The sequence below is a fragment of the Rhinatrema bivittatum genome, chromosome 5, assembly GCF_901001135.1.
Source record: "Rhinatrema bivittatum chromosome 5, aRhiBiv1.1, whole genome shotgun sequence".
Lineage (NCBI taxonomy): Eukaryota > Metazoa > Chordata > Amphibia > Gymnophiona > Rhinatrematidae > Rhinatrema > Rhinatrema bivittatum.
This window is the reverse complement of record NC_042619.1, coordinates 66727516-66743380: the sequence shown is the minus strand read 5'-3', so window position 1 is coordinate 66743380 and position 15865 is coordinate 66727516. Positions and strand designations below refer to the sequence as shown.

At 43.8% G+C, this 15865-nt stretch overlaps 1 protein-coding gene across 1 annotated transcript in view; it reads right to left on the bottom strand.

The window, feature by feature from the left end:
- Nucleotides 1-15865, bottom strand: part of DYNC2H1 (dynein cytoplasmic 2 heavy chain 1) — a 1848033-nt gene that overhangs the window by 960244 nt on the left and 871924 nt on the right. The window contains exon 53 of the mRNA XM_029602426.1: nt 12902-12980. Coding sequence (XP_029458286.1) covers nt 12902-12980 — 79 coding nt within the window. The remainder of the gene's footprint in view (nt 1-12901; nt 12981-15865) is intronic.

The window sequence follows — 15865 nt, the reverse complement described above, 5'->3', positions numbered from 1 at the left end:
TCTTCACTTAAAACCATGAGTAAGGAATATGATATATGTTATATATAATAAACTGAAAAACTATATTTAGCAAAGGTCAACAAATAACCTACAAATTTATTTTAATATAGTAGCTAACGGCCCAATTTGTCTAACTGTTCCTGTTCACACTGCAAAGTCATACAGTATTACCATTTATAATATATCACTTATATGCCCTCCCATCCTCTGTGTTCTTTGCTGCAAGCTCATCTAGTTGTCCCAACACCAAAGGGCCTGCACCTCACAAGCAACAGTGAAAAACACATTTGTTCCAAACCTATGGAACTCTCTGCGACTTAACATCAATACAGCCCCAAGCCTGGAAGACTTCAGAAAACTACTAAAAACATGGCTCTTCGAAGCAGCATTCAGACCGGAAGGTGAAACAGAACCCACCTCTCAAGCTGTGCTTCTCAGTCTTTAAAAAACTGACGTATAGCAGAAGTGCCCTAAGTTACTTTATTTATTCTAGCCCAGTGCTCTTTATGTCTTAGGTTACTGGTGCTATATTTCAGATTACTGTATCACTGTACTTGTTTGTTTTATCTATTTGTGCCTTATTCATACATTCACCTTATTGTATTATCAAATGGATATATTTTATCACAGATTCTAACTTGTTATAACTCACCTTGCGCTCTTTGATTGGATAGTTTACATTAAGTCTCTGGATTCTGAGGATTTTACAAACTGAAATAACTGCTAATGCACAATTTGAGACTGGTTAAAGAATCACAAGCTGAAATTAAGCCTTTCTAAATCAGAAGCTTTATGGGTCAGTAGATTACATAGATCTTTCACAAAATTTCCTAAAATAGCAGGAACATTAATTAATCTTAAGGATGTTAATACCTCCTTAGGTGTGAAATTAGATTCTAAATTGTCATTACATAATCAGATTGCAGCTTTAACTCCTAGCACATTCTTTCATTTGAGTTATTTGCATAAATTAAATCTGTTCTGGATATAAATGACCTTCAAAAAGTTGTTCATGCCATGGTGACAAGTCGATTGCTATAACTAACTATACCAGGCTAGCACTGTATCATCTACAAAACTAATGCAGTTACTGCAAAATACAGCAGAAAAGCTTCTTTAATGCTAAATAATTGTGCTATTGTGTTTAATGCTAAAACTGTAGTGCAAGCTGCATTGGTTGCTAATTTCTTCACAAATTAAGTTTAAGATTTTAAGAATAGTTTTTACATGTCCAAATAAATTATTCTACTTAGCTAATTTATTAATTTGTTATTTATTTAAGTAGTTAGTTAATTAGTTACCACCCAATTTAAGCTTTATGGTTATTCCATCCAATTAGGCACTTTTGGTTATTCCATCGCCTACAAAGATCAGGTTGGAAAATACAGTATTTATCTATTTATTAACTTATTTAAAATCCTATATACCGCCAAATCCAAAAAATATATTTTTCAATGCGGTTTATGGCATCACATACTTAAAATATCTATTAGTAATATAGAACACTTCATACAAAACCAATATAAAATAAATAGTATCTAAAATTAATCACAAAAATGTTCTTGAAAAAATATTGCCTTAAGCTGATGCCTGAATTCCTTGCTATTCTTTTCTTTTCTCAACTGCTCTGGCAACAAATTCCACATAGTAGGTGCAACAAAAGAAAAGGCCCAAGACTTGGTCTGTTCAAACAAATAGAACTGAGAATTTAGAACATTTAATAAATGCGCTCCTGACTGCCGAAGACTTCTTCCTGGCTTATACCAGCTCAAGCTTTGTTTCAACCAGCACCAGCAACCAAAGTTTTGATCTATCTTTCACAGGCAACCAGTGCAATGATTTTAAAGCCCCTATCCTGGCATAATATCACGGAGTCGATAGCCAATAAACTTTGCCCCAAAGCGACGAAAACTATCAATTGGACACAAAAAAAGAAGCAACCCTGGTTCTCACCAGAACTTAAACTGATGAAGCAAGACCTCCGACACAAGGAAGGCACTTGGCGGAAGACCCCCAACACTATCCAATTACAAACGCACCATGCATCTCTATCAGATCTCGCTACTACAGGCAAAAAAAGACTATTATGCCAGCAGAATTCATGATATTCAATACAACGCCAGGACCCTGTTTTCCTATGTATCTCAACTCACTAAACCCTCTGCTCCTACCATTCTGGACAACCAGGCTCAATCCAAAGCAAATGAACTAGCACTCTTCTTCCAGGATAAAATTGCAAACATTCTAGCACATCTCCCTTCCAACTCAACCCCACCAGCACTAAACTTCACCACTACATCTTGCACCAGAGCCAATCTAGACTCCTTCGAACCCACCACCCCACTGGAGATTGAATCGACTCTCAGGAAGTTGAAACCATCCAGCCACCCGATGGACCACATCCCAACTAAACTTCTACGCCTCATTCCAGGCACTATCTCCAGATCACTGGCCGACATCATCAACTGTTCCCTAGCCCAAGGAATATGCCCGGATGATCTAAAAGCGGCATCCCTTAAACCCCTCTTGAAGAAACCCAACCTGGACACAAAAGAGCTCTCCAACGTCCGACCCATATCAAACCTCCCTCTTCTTGCGAAACTCACAGAGAAAGTGGTGAACACTCAGCTTTCGGACTTCCTTGAAGAACACAAAATCCTATACCCTTCCCAGTATGGCTTCCGTAAGTCATCCAGTACTGAAATCCTCCTCCTCTCTCTATCAGACCACATCCTCTTGGGTCTAGATAAAGGGCATTCATTCCTACTTGTCCTCTTAGACATCTCCGCGGCATTTGACACCGTGAACCATAACATCCTCCTAAATCGCCTCTCAGACATTGGATTATCTGGATACGCCCTCAGATGGTTCTACTCCTTCCTCAATAACAGAAGCTTTAAGGTCAGAATCAATAACAAAGAATCCCCTAATTTCAAATCTACTCTAGGCGTTCCCCAAGGCTCTTCTCTATCCCCTACCCTCTTCAATATCTACCTCCTGCCCCTCTGCCAGCTGCTCACAAACCTAAACCTAACTCACTACCTATATGCAGACGACGTTCAGATCTTGATCCCTATAAAAGAATCCCTTACAAAAATGCTTTCCTACTGGGAGAACTGCCTTAAGTCCATCAACCACCTACTCACCAGCTTAAACTTGGTTCTCAACGCAGCCAAAACAGAAATCCTTCTTATCTCCCCCGACCGCTCACTCAGCTCAGATCAGACAGTCTCTAACCCACAGACCACTCAAGTTAGAGATTTAGGATGATAACCATTTGAACCTAAAGAAATCAATCAACAATATCACTAAGGACTTTTTTTACAAGCTTCAAGTTCTTAAAAGACTCAAACCCCTTCTTCATTTCCAGGATTTCAGAACTGTCCTCCAGTCAACACTGTTCTCAAAAACCGACTATTGTAACACTCTCCTTTTAGGACTCCCGATCTCCGCCACCAAACCACTACAGATGCTCCAGAACTCAGCAGCCAGAATCTTAACCAACACAAACCGGGGAGCTCATATCACTCCTATACTTAAAAACTTCCACTGGCTACCTATAAAATACAGAATCCTACACAAAGCACTCACCATAATCCACAAATCCATTCATAACCAACTACCTCTAGACCTTCAGTTCCCATTCAAACTATACTGATCCGCAAGACCAATCAGAGAAGCATATAAAGGAACCCTTCAAGTCCCCACAACTAAAACCACACGTCTATCCTCCACGAAAGAACGGGCATTCTCCACAGCAGGCCCAATCATCTGGAACAACCTGCCGACTGACCTAAGATTGGAACCCTGCCTGCTAACCTTCTGAAAAAAACTCAAGACCTGGCTTTTCCTTCAAGCCTTCCCTTAAGTTCTAACATTTTAACATAACTCTACCAGAATCATCCCAATTGGCTAGACACCCGTTACAGCTACTGTATTGACATATGTACTCAACCTCTAGTTATTTTGCTGTCCTTTTATTTCCAGGCTACTCTTGCCCCCAAGTTCCATCTCCCTGTTATATGTAACTGCGCTTCGGCCTTCCTGTTATTTGGTTATGTTTAGTTAGTCCCTAAGTTCTATGTAAACCGGTCTGATATGAATCTTGTCATGAAGTTCGGTATAGAAAAATGTCGAGACAATCCCAACAGTAATCTAGCAGCAGCAGCATTTTGTATTAGCTGCAATACTTTAAGCAATTTTTGTAGTAAACTATCCATAATGTGCAGCAAGTCTAAATGTCCTAAAACCAAGGACTGAAGCATTGTCTAAAACATATCAGTAGGAAGATAATATTTTAATGGACAAAAAAGTTTCAATTAATAAATCACCATTTTTGTTAACTGACCAATTTGAGGTTTAAAACTAAGTTGTGATTCTAAGATAAAACCCTAACTACGAATTTCTGTCATAATTAGAAGCTGGTGACCTTCAAACCCAATCGTTTTAACATATTTTTCAGGACTTTCCTTCCCTACCCACATGAACTTAGTTTGATTAATATTTAAGATCAACCTATTCCTACTTAACCATTCCTGGATAAACTCATATAATTTTGCAAATCATCTAAGGATACCACATTACGCTCAACACTAGACATAAATAATTGAACATCATCTGTGTATAAAAAATACTTTAACACCAAAGAATGCAGCAATTGACTCAAAGGAATAAGATAGAGATTAAACAATATCAATGAAAGTGCAGATCCTTGTGGTACATGTGAATCCAAATTCTGCCACGATAAGCAAATTGCTCCTATCCATACCTGCTGCTTCATATCCTCAAAGTATAAATGAAACCAGTTCAGCACAGTTCCTGAGAAGCCTAAACCAGCTAATTTCAAGATGGCCAATCTGTGACAAACAGTATCAGAAGCAGATGCTAGATCAAGTTGTACCAGGATTTCACTCTGACCTGTTGAATTCTACATATTAGCATATCAAGCAGGGATATTATTAGCAGCTTTGTGTTATAAGCTTTCTGAAAACCATATTGACATTCATCAAAAATGTTATTATCATTTAGGTAACCACTGAGTTGAATGAGAACACATTTTTCCAAAACCTTAGCCAAAACCTTAGCCTTCCTGTGCTCAGCGGGAACGGACCAAAATCCGGCACCGGCAGGGAACCGAACGCTCCAGAGACAGTCTGGACCCGCATGACGACCTTCGGGAGGGTCGCGGAGGTTCTTTCTGGTCCGGAGAGGCAAGAGGAAAAGAGGCCGTCAGCAGAAATCCGGGCACGCCTTATACACGGCCTTGCGCAGCATGACTGGAAAAAGTAAGCCTCAAACTTTCCTTCAGCACCTCCCCCCAAAAAACGGCTTGGCGCAAGGAAATCCAAGGGGAACGGAGGGAAAGGAGAGCCCACAATGAAACAACCAGCCAAAGAGAAGATTATTTTTTTTTTACTTGCCGCAGTGCCTCCGGGTCCCGATCCTACTGGGGGGAGTGAGCCGGGCTCCCTGGTATCACCCCCAGTACAGTGAGTGGCTGGAAATAGGGTTCTCAACCCTGAACATCAGTGGCCTCTAAAACCAGAGGGGATGGTCCCCTCTCAGGACCTACCAACCCTCTGGGAGGCGGAAGACTGTCTCCTGTCCTGATCTTGTATATTATACTTTTTATTTTTTTTTAATGGAAAAAAATACTCAAACAAAACTACCTGTAGGAGTAGGATTAAATGGACAATTTTCTCAGTGGAAGGGAGTGGACAGTGGAGTGCCTCAGGAATCTGTATTGGGACCCTTACTTTTCAATATATTTATAAATGATCTGGAAAGAAATAAGACAAGTGAGAATCAAATTTGCAGATGATACAAAATTGTTCAGAGTAGTTAAATCACAAGCAGATTGTGATAAATTGCAGGAAGACCTTGTGAGACTGGAAAATTGGGCATCAAAATGGCAGATGAAATTTAATGTGGATAAGTGCAAGGTGATGCATATAGGGAAAAATAACCCATGCTATAGTTACACAATGTTAGGTTCCATATTAGGTGCTACAACCCAAGAAAGAGATCTAGGCGTCATAGTGGATAACACATTGAAATCGTCGGTTCAGTGTGCTGTGGCAGTCAAAAAAAGCAAACAGAATGTTGGGAATTATTAGGAAAGAAATGGTGAATAAAATGGAAAATGTCATAATGCCTCTGTATTGCTCCATGGTGAGACCGCACCTTGAATACTGTGTATAATTCTGGTCGCCGCATCTCAAAAAAGATATAATTGCGATGGAGAAGGTACAGAGAAGGGCTACCAAAATGATAAGGGGAATGGAACAGCTCCCCTATGAAGAAAGACTAAAGAGGTTAGGACTTTTCAGCTTGGAAAAGAGACGGATGAGGGGGGATATGATACAAGTGTTTAAAATCATGAGAGGTCTAGAACGGGTAGATGTGAATCGGTTATTTACTCTTTCGGATATTAGAAAGACTAGGGGGCACTCCATGAAGTTAGCATGTGGCACATTTAAAACTAAGTTCTTTTTTACTCAATGCACAATTAAACTTTGGAATTTGTTGCCAGAGGATGTGGTTAGTGCAGTTAGTATAGCTGTGTTTAAAAAAGGATTGGATAAGTTCTTGGAGGAGAAGTCCATTACCTGCTATTAATTAAGTTGACCTAGAAAATAGCCACTGCTATTACTAGCAACGGTAACATGGAATAGACTTAGTTTTTGGGTACTTGCCAGGTTCTTATGGCCTGGATTGGCCACTGTTGGAAACAGGATGCTGGGATTGGTGGACCCTTGGACTGACCCAGTATGGCATGTTCTTATGTTCTTAGCCAAAGTTTACAGTTTAGATGTAGGGCGATAATTAGATACCTCCAAAACAGAAATTGCTGTATCCTTCCTCATTGGCTTTACAATTGCCCTCTTCAAGGACTCAGGAACCACACCGTCCTCTAGACTTTTGTTTACCACTTTTGCTATAAGCTGGAAAGAATGTTCTTTCATCAATTTTACATAAGAAAAAGGACATGGGTCCAAATTTGAGGATGTAGCTATAAGACAGGAGACAAAGAATGCTACTTCTTTCTCTGATACTATTTCAAAACTAGACCATACTGCATTTCCCACTATCCTCTGCTGGCAATCATCTATCAACTCTTACCTTATTTTAGTCCATAAGAAAGACATTTTGGAATCAAAATAATCAGCTAGAACATTTGGTTGAAGTTCTGAATAAACCCTTCTCAAAGGTTTAGATGTCAGGCGCTTTAGTATCTTAAACAATTCTAAAGGCTTATTTAAAGCCATCTGCAAAGCATCAGCATAATAATCTTTTTTTGCTTCTAAAAAATTATTTCTGTACTCTCGAAAATGCTCCTGATAATCTAATTTCAAATTAACAGCCTTATCCCTTCTCTATTTTCTTTCTTTACTGTGAAAAATTTCCTATCATTCATTAATGTCTTTGTAAACTAAGGTGATTATTTATGTGCAGCCCTAAACAATTTCAAGCAAGAATGTGACTGTTTTTGTAGGCTGCAGATAAACTCTGGTTCCAATAATTAACTGAGACAATGAGTCTTCATATCACAATCATACTTTTTACTTTTCCTAATCCAATCAGCCTCAAACTGTTCAAAATTCACTTGAGAATGTAAGTCTTTCCTCAAAAGATGATAGACTTTTTGAAGTTTTTACACTCACTAGGTCAAAGAAAATAAGAGAATGATCAGACCATAACATTTCTTTCACACCATGAGCTAAAATTCTATCCTCACATTCCTGACTACAAAACAACAAATCTAATATATGTTCTGCTCTATGTGTAGGATTTATAATCAATTGCTTATAATTAGCTGCATTCATACTACAAAGAAAATCTTGTGCTTGATGAGAATTAAGGTCATCTATGTGTAGATTAAAATCACCTAACACTATTAACCTATGATAATTAACTATTAATGAGATTTGAACCCCCAACAGGTTATTCATTTCTTCAAAGACCTGACCCAGTGCAAAATACTCTACACAAAAAACACAATCCTCAATCTTAACTAAAAGTAACTCTCAGTTAGTTGACTCAGGAGATTCCAAACTATAAATTATTAGTTTTTGATTGTATATTAATACCACCATTTGACTTTTGGTTTCCCCCTGACTGTTGATATAAGCCACTGTCATTGCATTGTCCGATAAAGACGCACACTGCTCGCCTGAGTAACGGCAGCCGAAATGAAAGCAATGCTAAGCGAACCGCCCTCATTTCTAACAGATTGACAGATCATGACACTTCTTCATTTGACCATCAGCCTTGAGCCATCTATCACTGACAAACAGCTCCCCAATCTCCCAGGCTGGCATCAGTGGTCTCTACCACCCATCCCAGGACGTTCAATTCCACTCCTCACTCCAGATTGGCTTCAGAAAGCCATCACAAAAGACCAGACCTGGATTCCCCTCAAAGGGTAGTGGGATCTGAAATTTCTCCAACAATGGCTTCCAGCAGGATATACGTGCCCTTTGAAGAGGCACCCAAATAATGAGATCCAGCGTAGACACCATAAAACCCAGGACCTCTAAATAATCCCAAACCCTGCGCACCAAAAGCTTTAACAAGCAGAGAACCAGAGTCTGTACTTTCATAACCCTGTCCACCATGAGAAACACCTTGCCAATCCTGGTATCAAATCGAGCCCCCAGATATTCCAAAGATTGGACAGTAAAAGATTGCTCTTTGCCAGGTTCACCACCTAGCCAAGAGAACGCAACCACTTCATGATCCCCTGCATCGAATGTTGACATAGGGCTTCTGACTTTGCTCGAATGAGATAGTCATCCAAATATGGATGTACCAGGGCTCCTTCCTTCCATAGAGCTGCAGCCACCATCAACTTGGTGAACGTTCGCGGTGCCATCATCAGCCCACATGGAAGGGCATGAAACAGAAAATGCTCTCCTAGAATCATAAATCTCAGGAACTTCTAGATCTCTGGCCAAAAGGGTATGTATAGATACGCCTCAGTTAGATTCAATGACACATGGAATTCTCCATTGCAGACCGCCGCCATGAACAAACGGCAAGAAAGTTCCTTCCGTTTCTGGAAGCATGAAGTAAATGGAATATCTTCCCTTTTCCTGCTCTACTTGGGGAACAGGTACAATGGCCTCCAAGTGTTGCAACCAGTCCCCCATGTCATGAACCGCTTCCCGCTTGGCAAGGGACATGCAAGGAGAGATGACATATGCTTCTAAAAGTAGCTGTGCAAATTCTAACACATAAACGTCTCTTATCATACTTATAGTACCCTCTGTTCCACTGCAACTTTCGTCCACTTGTTGTAAAATAGGGCCAGCTGTCCTCCAACAGCCTGCAGGGAAGAGTGGCCAGCATCATTTCATCGCAAATATTTGTTTCCCCTGGCTCTCTAGCCGAGGTTATCCCGAGCTGGCTTTCGCTCGCCTTAAAAGGTCTGTACTCCACCTGAGCTTTGCCTCTGTGAGACAGAAGGACCTCTGTCTGATGATATCTCCTGTTGTCTCTAAAGCAGAAGCGAGCAGAGAACAATCTCTTGCTGCCTTTCTGCTTACCCTTGGGGGGGTTTGCCCCTTGAATTGTCCTAGGTGTGTTTCACCAGCTGTTCTAGGTCCTCCCTGAACAGCAACTTACCCTTGAAGGGAAGAGCGCCCAGCTGAGACTTAGATTAGACATCCGCTGACCAATTCCTCAACCACAAGAGACTTCTGTTCGAAACCACAGACATCATAATTCCTGATCAGTTCATATAGGGGTAGATTTTCAAAGAGTTACGCACGTAACCCCCGAAAACCTACCCCAAACCCCCCCTGTGCGCGCCAAGCCTATTTTGCATAGGCTCGGCAGCGCGCACAAGCCCCGGGACGTGCGTAAGTCCCGGGGCTTTCCTGGGGGGGCATGCCGGGGGGCGTGTCGCGGCAGCGCGTCATCTGGGGGCGTTCCGGGGGCGTGACCGTGGTTGTGGTTCCGGCCTGGGGGCGTTCCGGGACCGTGGCCGCGGCCTCCGGACCAGCCCCCGGTCCAGAACGGACCAGCCCCCGGCCGGCAGCCGGCCAACATGAGCGAGTTACGCCTGTCTCGAGCAGGCGTGACTTTGGGAATAAAGGTAGGGGGGTGTAGATAGGACTCGGGGGGGTGGGTTAGGTAGGGGAAGGGATTGGAAGGTGGGGTGAGGCGGAAGGAAAGTTCCCTCCGAGGCCGCTCCGATTTCGGAGCGGCCTCGGAGGGAACAGGCAGCGCGTGCAGGGCTCGGCGCGCGCAAGGTGCACAAATGTGCACCCCCTTGCGCGCGCCGACCCCGGATTTTTGTTTGCGCCTAGTGCGTGAACAAAAGTACGCACTCGCGCTTTTTTATAAAATGTACCCGATAGTCTATCCACCATATAAGTCACAACCATTTCCAAACACTCAGCCTACTTCACGGAGACAGAGGAATTTGCATCCTTCACCTGCAACTGCTACACCCAGCGCAAACATGCTCTTTGCATAAGAACTTAAGAACATAAGAATTGCCATGCTGGGTCAGACCAAGGGTCCATCAAGCCCAGCATCCTGTTTCCAACAGAGGCCAAACCAGGCCACAAGAACCTGGCAATTACCCAAACACTAATAAGATCCCATGCTACTGATGCAATTAATAATAGTGGCTATTCCCTAAGTAAACTTGATTAATAGCCGTTAATGGACTTCTCCTCCAAGAACTTATCCAAACCTTTTTTGAACCCAGCTACACTAACTGCACTAACCATAAAGCTGGTGCACACTGTTACCCAAATGCCGAAATCTCAAAAATCTTTGTGAGCTGAATTTCCAACTTCCAGTTCTGCGAGTCCTTCAGCATGGCGGTTTCCTCCATCAGGATGGGGGTCTTCTTGGTCTCCACAGAAATTGACATGTCCACCTTGGGCAGCATTAGAAGCTCAAGGCTACCGTCCGGTAGAGGGTACAACTTTGCAATTGCCTTCCCCAGCTTTAGTCCGGTCTCTGGAGAATCCCACTCCTTAACCACCAACCTTTTCACCGACTTGTGGAAGGGAAAAGCCATAACTAGACCTCGCAATCCGTCCATGATGGGATCCACATCTTCATGATTTGATTCTTCCTGCAGCAGCTTAAAACCCAGCTCCTTCAGCACATGTGGAATCAACGGCCATAAGTCCTCCTTTCTAAATAGCTGGATAACCTTATGGTCATCCCCGTCTGCCACTGGTTCTTTCTCCTAATATGATAAATCCTGAGCCAACTCCCCGTCTGGAGACTCTCTTGCCAGACAATCCTCTCCCTTGGATTCCTCCAACTCCTCCTTGGATCTGTCCTGCTGCCCTCATAGGCCAAGTACCCGCAGGATATTTGTGGACTACTTCCGCAATTCCACTTTTTGTCTCTTTGAGTGTCATGTGCACTCTTGGGGAAGAGAATGCTTTTCCCCCATTGCCTTCCTGGCTAGGAAAGCCTTATGGAAAAGTAACACAAACTCCAAGGAAAATGCCTGCAAGTACTCCAAACCCTCCTGTTGGAGGTCCTCAAAATCCTCAAAGTCTCCTTAAGCACCAAGGGACTGTGTACAGCTAGGGGGTAAAGCCGGAAGAGACTCTCCTGCATCTCCACGGGCATCTCCTACAGCTGCACCTGAAGACAATATGGACACCATTCCACCGCTCATTGTGCGGCTCCCGAGCTTGCTCCTGTCAACTGTGTCATCCTGATCTCAGCCAGAGCTGAGCTTATCTCTCTCGAGTATTCTTCTCCCCTGGAGGTCCCGCGAACATATAGCCCCGCCGACATCAGACACGCACATGATGAGTGCTTCCTTCTCATTTATGGCCCCCTTAGCTGGGAAGAGCATTCTCTTACTGGACCCTTCTTTTCTTGGCAGAGATCCCAGAGCCCCTCAGAGCCAGCCATCGTCCTTATCTCCAATTGCTGAATCCCTGGTCTCCCTTCCTTTACTTTTATTTTTTTTAAACTTTAACAACCCAAAAACAGGAAATAGTAAGTATACCTTTCCTAGTGAAGGGCTACAGATGTTATTGCTGGAGCAGAAAGACCATCCGGTGCAACAAGGGAATTGAACCACCAGTTTTCAGAGCCCCTCATGGATCCACACACGAGCCTCCATAAAGGATCACCAACTCTCTGCTGATCAGCCTCACCCAGGGGGATGGTCCAACCAGGTACAGAGCAATCCCCCGTGAGGAATCCTTCAAATTCCAGACTGCAGGTTATACACCTCTATCATCTGCTGGAGACCCATAAATTCTGAGGGACTGCATGTAGGTTAAGAAGCAGTGTCAATAAAGCTTTTCTTCTCTGTTTCCATCTGCTCGTAGGGAGGCAAAACCCAGGTGTCTGGACTGATCAGGTGTCTGAACAAAATCCTTGCAGATTTCAGTAAAATTCCAAATCATGCAATTTGAAATCCTTTTCCAGGTTATAAAAAAGGGAAAAAGGGGAAATGGAATCACATGACATCCAATGCTGGGCCCCGACTTTTACGGTCCGGGATACTGATACACAAACATTAGGACAAAAACACAGGACTGCTTCTATGGCCAAGTATAAAAGCAAAGCATGTTCAATCTGCATTGTCTGAATTATCAAGGCTGCTAATCCCGTAAAAATGTTGCTAGCAGTAATTTTCTTATGGGTTTGACAGCTTATTAAGTTTTCATTGTAAATATTACTATCCTTAACATAAGGCTTGAGGATGACCTGCATGAAGCAGCAGTTACTACCCTTAACAGAAACATGGGATAACCTGCACAGAGTGAAAGTTTCTACTATAAGAATGGATGGACCATTTGCTCTTTTTTGTCATCATTACTATGTAAAAAACAATTCAGAAATAATTTGTTTAAAAGATTCAGTCTGAGGAAAGTTGCAATAAAAACTGTGGCAGAGGATTTACCAGATATATTTTTCTTATAATCCTTGTCAGTTCCTGTCTTTTCTTGACCATTTTCATTAGTAAACAACATTGTAGGGATCTGAAAAAAAAAGTGATTATCCTTATTCCACCAGTAATAACAGACTGTTAGCCCTATATTTAGTTACAGCAATCATAAAAAGAAATATACAATTAGTATGAGATGAGTTCATAAGAGATCAATGTGTAAGTGAATAAACCCATTTCAGCTGACATGAGATCATATCACCACTGTAAATGAATAGGCATTTATTACACCCATCAAACAAATAGACCAATGGCAATCTTATATAATGTATATGTCAGTAATTTAAATTCATTAACGCTAGCAGCCGCAGCCGTAACCTCAAGTTGCCGGCTTCTCTTCCACCAGTACCCCCTTTTACCTTATTGAGCATATTTATGCATACATTCAGGTTGATACTGTAAGACCGCGGGAGAGCAGACGAACGCCCGCTCTCCCGGCGCGCGCACCGGCCCTTCGCCGGTGCGGGCGATTCAGTATTTAAATGAGGTGACGCGGGAAAAACGGGGAAAAGGAGGCGCTAGGGACACTAGCGCGTCCCTAGCGCCTCCTTTTTGTCAGGAGCGGCGGCTGTCAGCGGGTTTGACAGCCGACGCTCAATTTTGCCGGCCATCGGTTCTCGAGCCCGCTGACAGCCACGGGCTCGGAAACCGGACGCCGGCAAAATTGAGCGTCCGGTTTTCGGCCCGACAGCCGCGGGCCAAATTCAAATTTTTTTATTTTTTTTTTTACTTTTTTTTACTTTTGGGGACCTCCGACTTAATATCGCCATGATATTAAGTCGGAGGGTGCACAGATAAGCAGTTTTTACTGCTTTTCTGTGCACTTTCCTGGCACCGGAAGAAATTAGCGCCGACCTTTGGGTCGGCGCTAATTTCTTAGAGTAAAATGTGCGGCTTGGCTGCACATTTTACTTACTGGATCCCGCGCGCATACCTAATAGGGCCATCAACATGCATTTGCATGTTGAGGGCGCTATTAGGTGCCGCGGGTGGGCCGCGTGTTTTCCTCCCCTTACTGAATAAGGGGTAAGGGAAAACACGCGTCCAGAGCAGGCTGACAGTGCGCTCCGACGGAGCACACTTTACTGTATCGACCTGATTATCTGTTAACAAAGAAACACCAAAACCATTATTGGAATAATAAGGCCGCAGCTTTATTTAACACATGATTAAAACCTAACAATTGGTACCCGAGTCGGTATGTGTCTCTGCTGCTGCCCGCAGTGAGGACCAAGCAGGTCAGCCTTGCTCCATGGGCTCCCCACCTTGTCCCCAAGTAAGGGGGCCCCAACCATCGGTGCATGTCGCGCCCACTCTTTGCACCACCCAAGGCGCTGATTGGCTGCCACACCATCCTGTGATGCCACCGGCACCACTTGTAAGATGCCCCACCAGCCCAGTAAACCACCCCCTCCCCTCCAAGCTGTGACATTAACCCCGATCATACATTTGTCGAAGTATACTCACTAACATGTGTTTACTGTCAAATAGCTTAACATGTTGTAAAAGAAAATTATTACTTACCTGCTAATTTTCGTTCCTGTAGTACCATGGATCAGTCCAGACAGTGGGTTATGTCCCCAATCCAGCAGATGGAGTCAGCACAAGCTTTGAGGGGGCGTATCCATATATACTACTACCCCCTCTGCAGGAGTTCAGTATCGAGTATATCAAAGCCCGAGTAGAAACCCCCGAAGGATCAAGTTTGTGGAAACAGATAATGAAAACAATTGTAACCGCAACAAGTAACTGCAAACATCCTACCAACTTGTAGGGAGCTGTGAAAAACAGCAAAAAGGAAACAACTGTGAAGACACAGAGCACTGTGAACAGGAAATAGCGCAGAGCTGAGCAGGATCAAGAACCCAAACGCGGGTGGGCGTCTGGACTGATCCATGGTACTACAGGAACGAAATTAGCAGGTAAGTAATAATTTTCTTTTCCCTGTACGTACCTGGATCAGTCCAGACAGTGGGATGTACCCAAGCTTCCCTAAATCGGGGTGGGGTCCTGCGGAGGCCTGCTCGGAGAACCTGCTCGCCCAAAGTGTCCAGAGACCGAAGAGGCGAGGTGCAGACGATAGTGCCTCGAGAACGTGTGTAACGATTTCCAGGTGGCTGCCCTACAAATTCCTGCGAGGATACCGAGCGAACCTCCGCCCAGGAAGCCGCCTGAGAACGTGTAGAATGCGCTACGATTCCGGGTGGGGGAGTCCGACCCGCCCCAATGTAGGAAGCAGCAATGCCGGCCTTCAGCCATCTGGCAATGGTAGCCTTCGAGGCCTGAGACCCCTTCTTAGGACCGGCCCAGAGTACGAAGAGATGGTCAGAGGTCCGGAACTCATTTGTAGCCTCCAGATAGAGGCGCAGAGTGCTCTTGACATTCAAGAGACGGAGAGACTTCGGCTCTGAGGAAGAGAAGGACAGCAACTCCACCGTCTGGTTCACATGGAATGCAGAAACCACCTTCGGAAGGAAGGAGGGAACGGTGCGAAGCGAAACTCCAGAGTCGGAGAAACGGAGATAGGGCTCTCTACACGACAGAGCCTGCAGCTCCGAGATGCGTCGAGCGGAACAGATGGTCACAAGAAATACAGTCTTGAGAGTGAGATCCTTTATCGTTGCGCTGCGCAGCGGCTCGAACGGTGGTCCCGACAGGGAGCAAAGCACAATGTTAAGACTCCAGGAGGGACAAGGGTCCCGTAACGGAGGACGCATATGCTTGACACCCTTGAGAAAACGAGCAATGTCAGGGTGCTGTAGAAGAGAGCCCCCATCGCTCAACAGCGAACCAAGGGCGGCCACCTGAACCCGTAGTGAATTATAGGTGAGCCCTTTTTCCACCCCCGCCTGTAGAAACTGAAGGATCTGAGGTACAGAAGCCTTAGCGGGTCTCGTGGCCTGGCTGGTACACCACAGC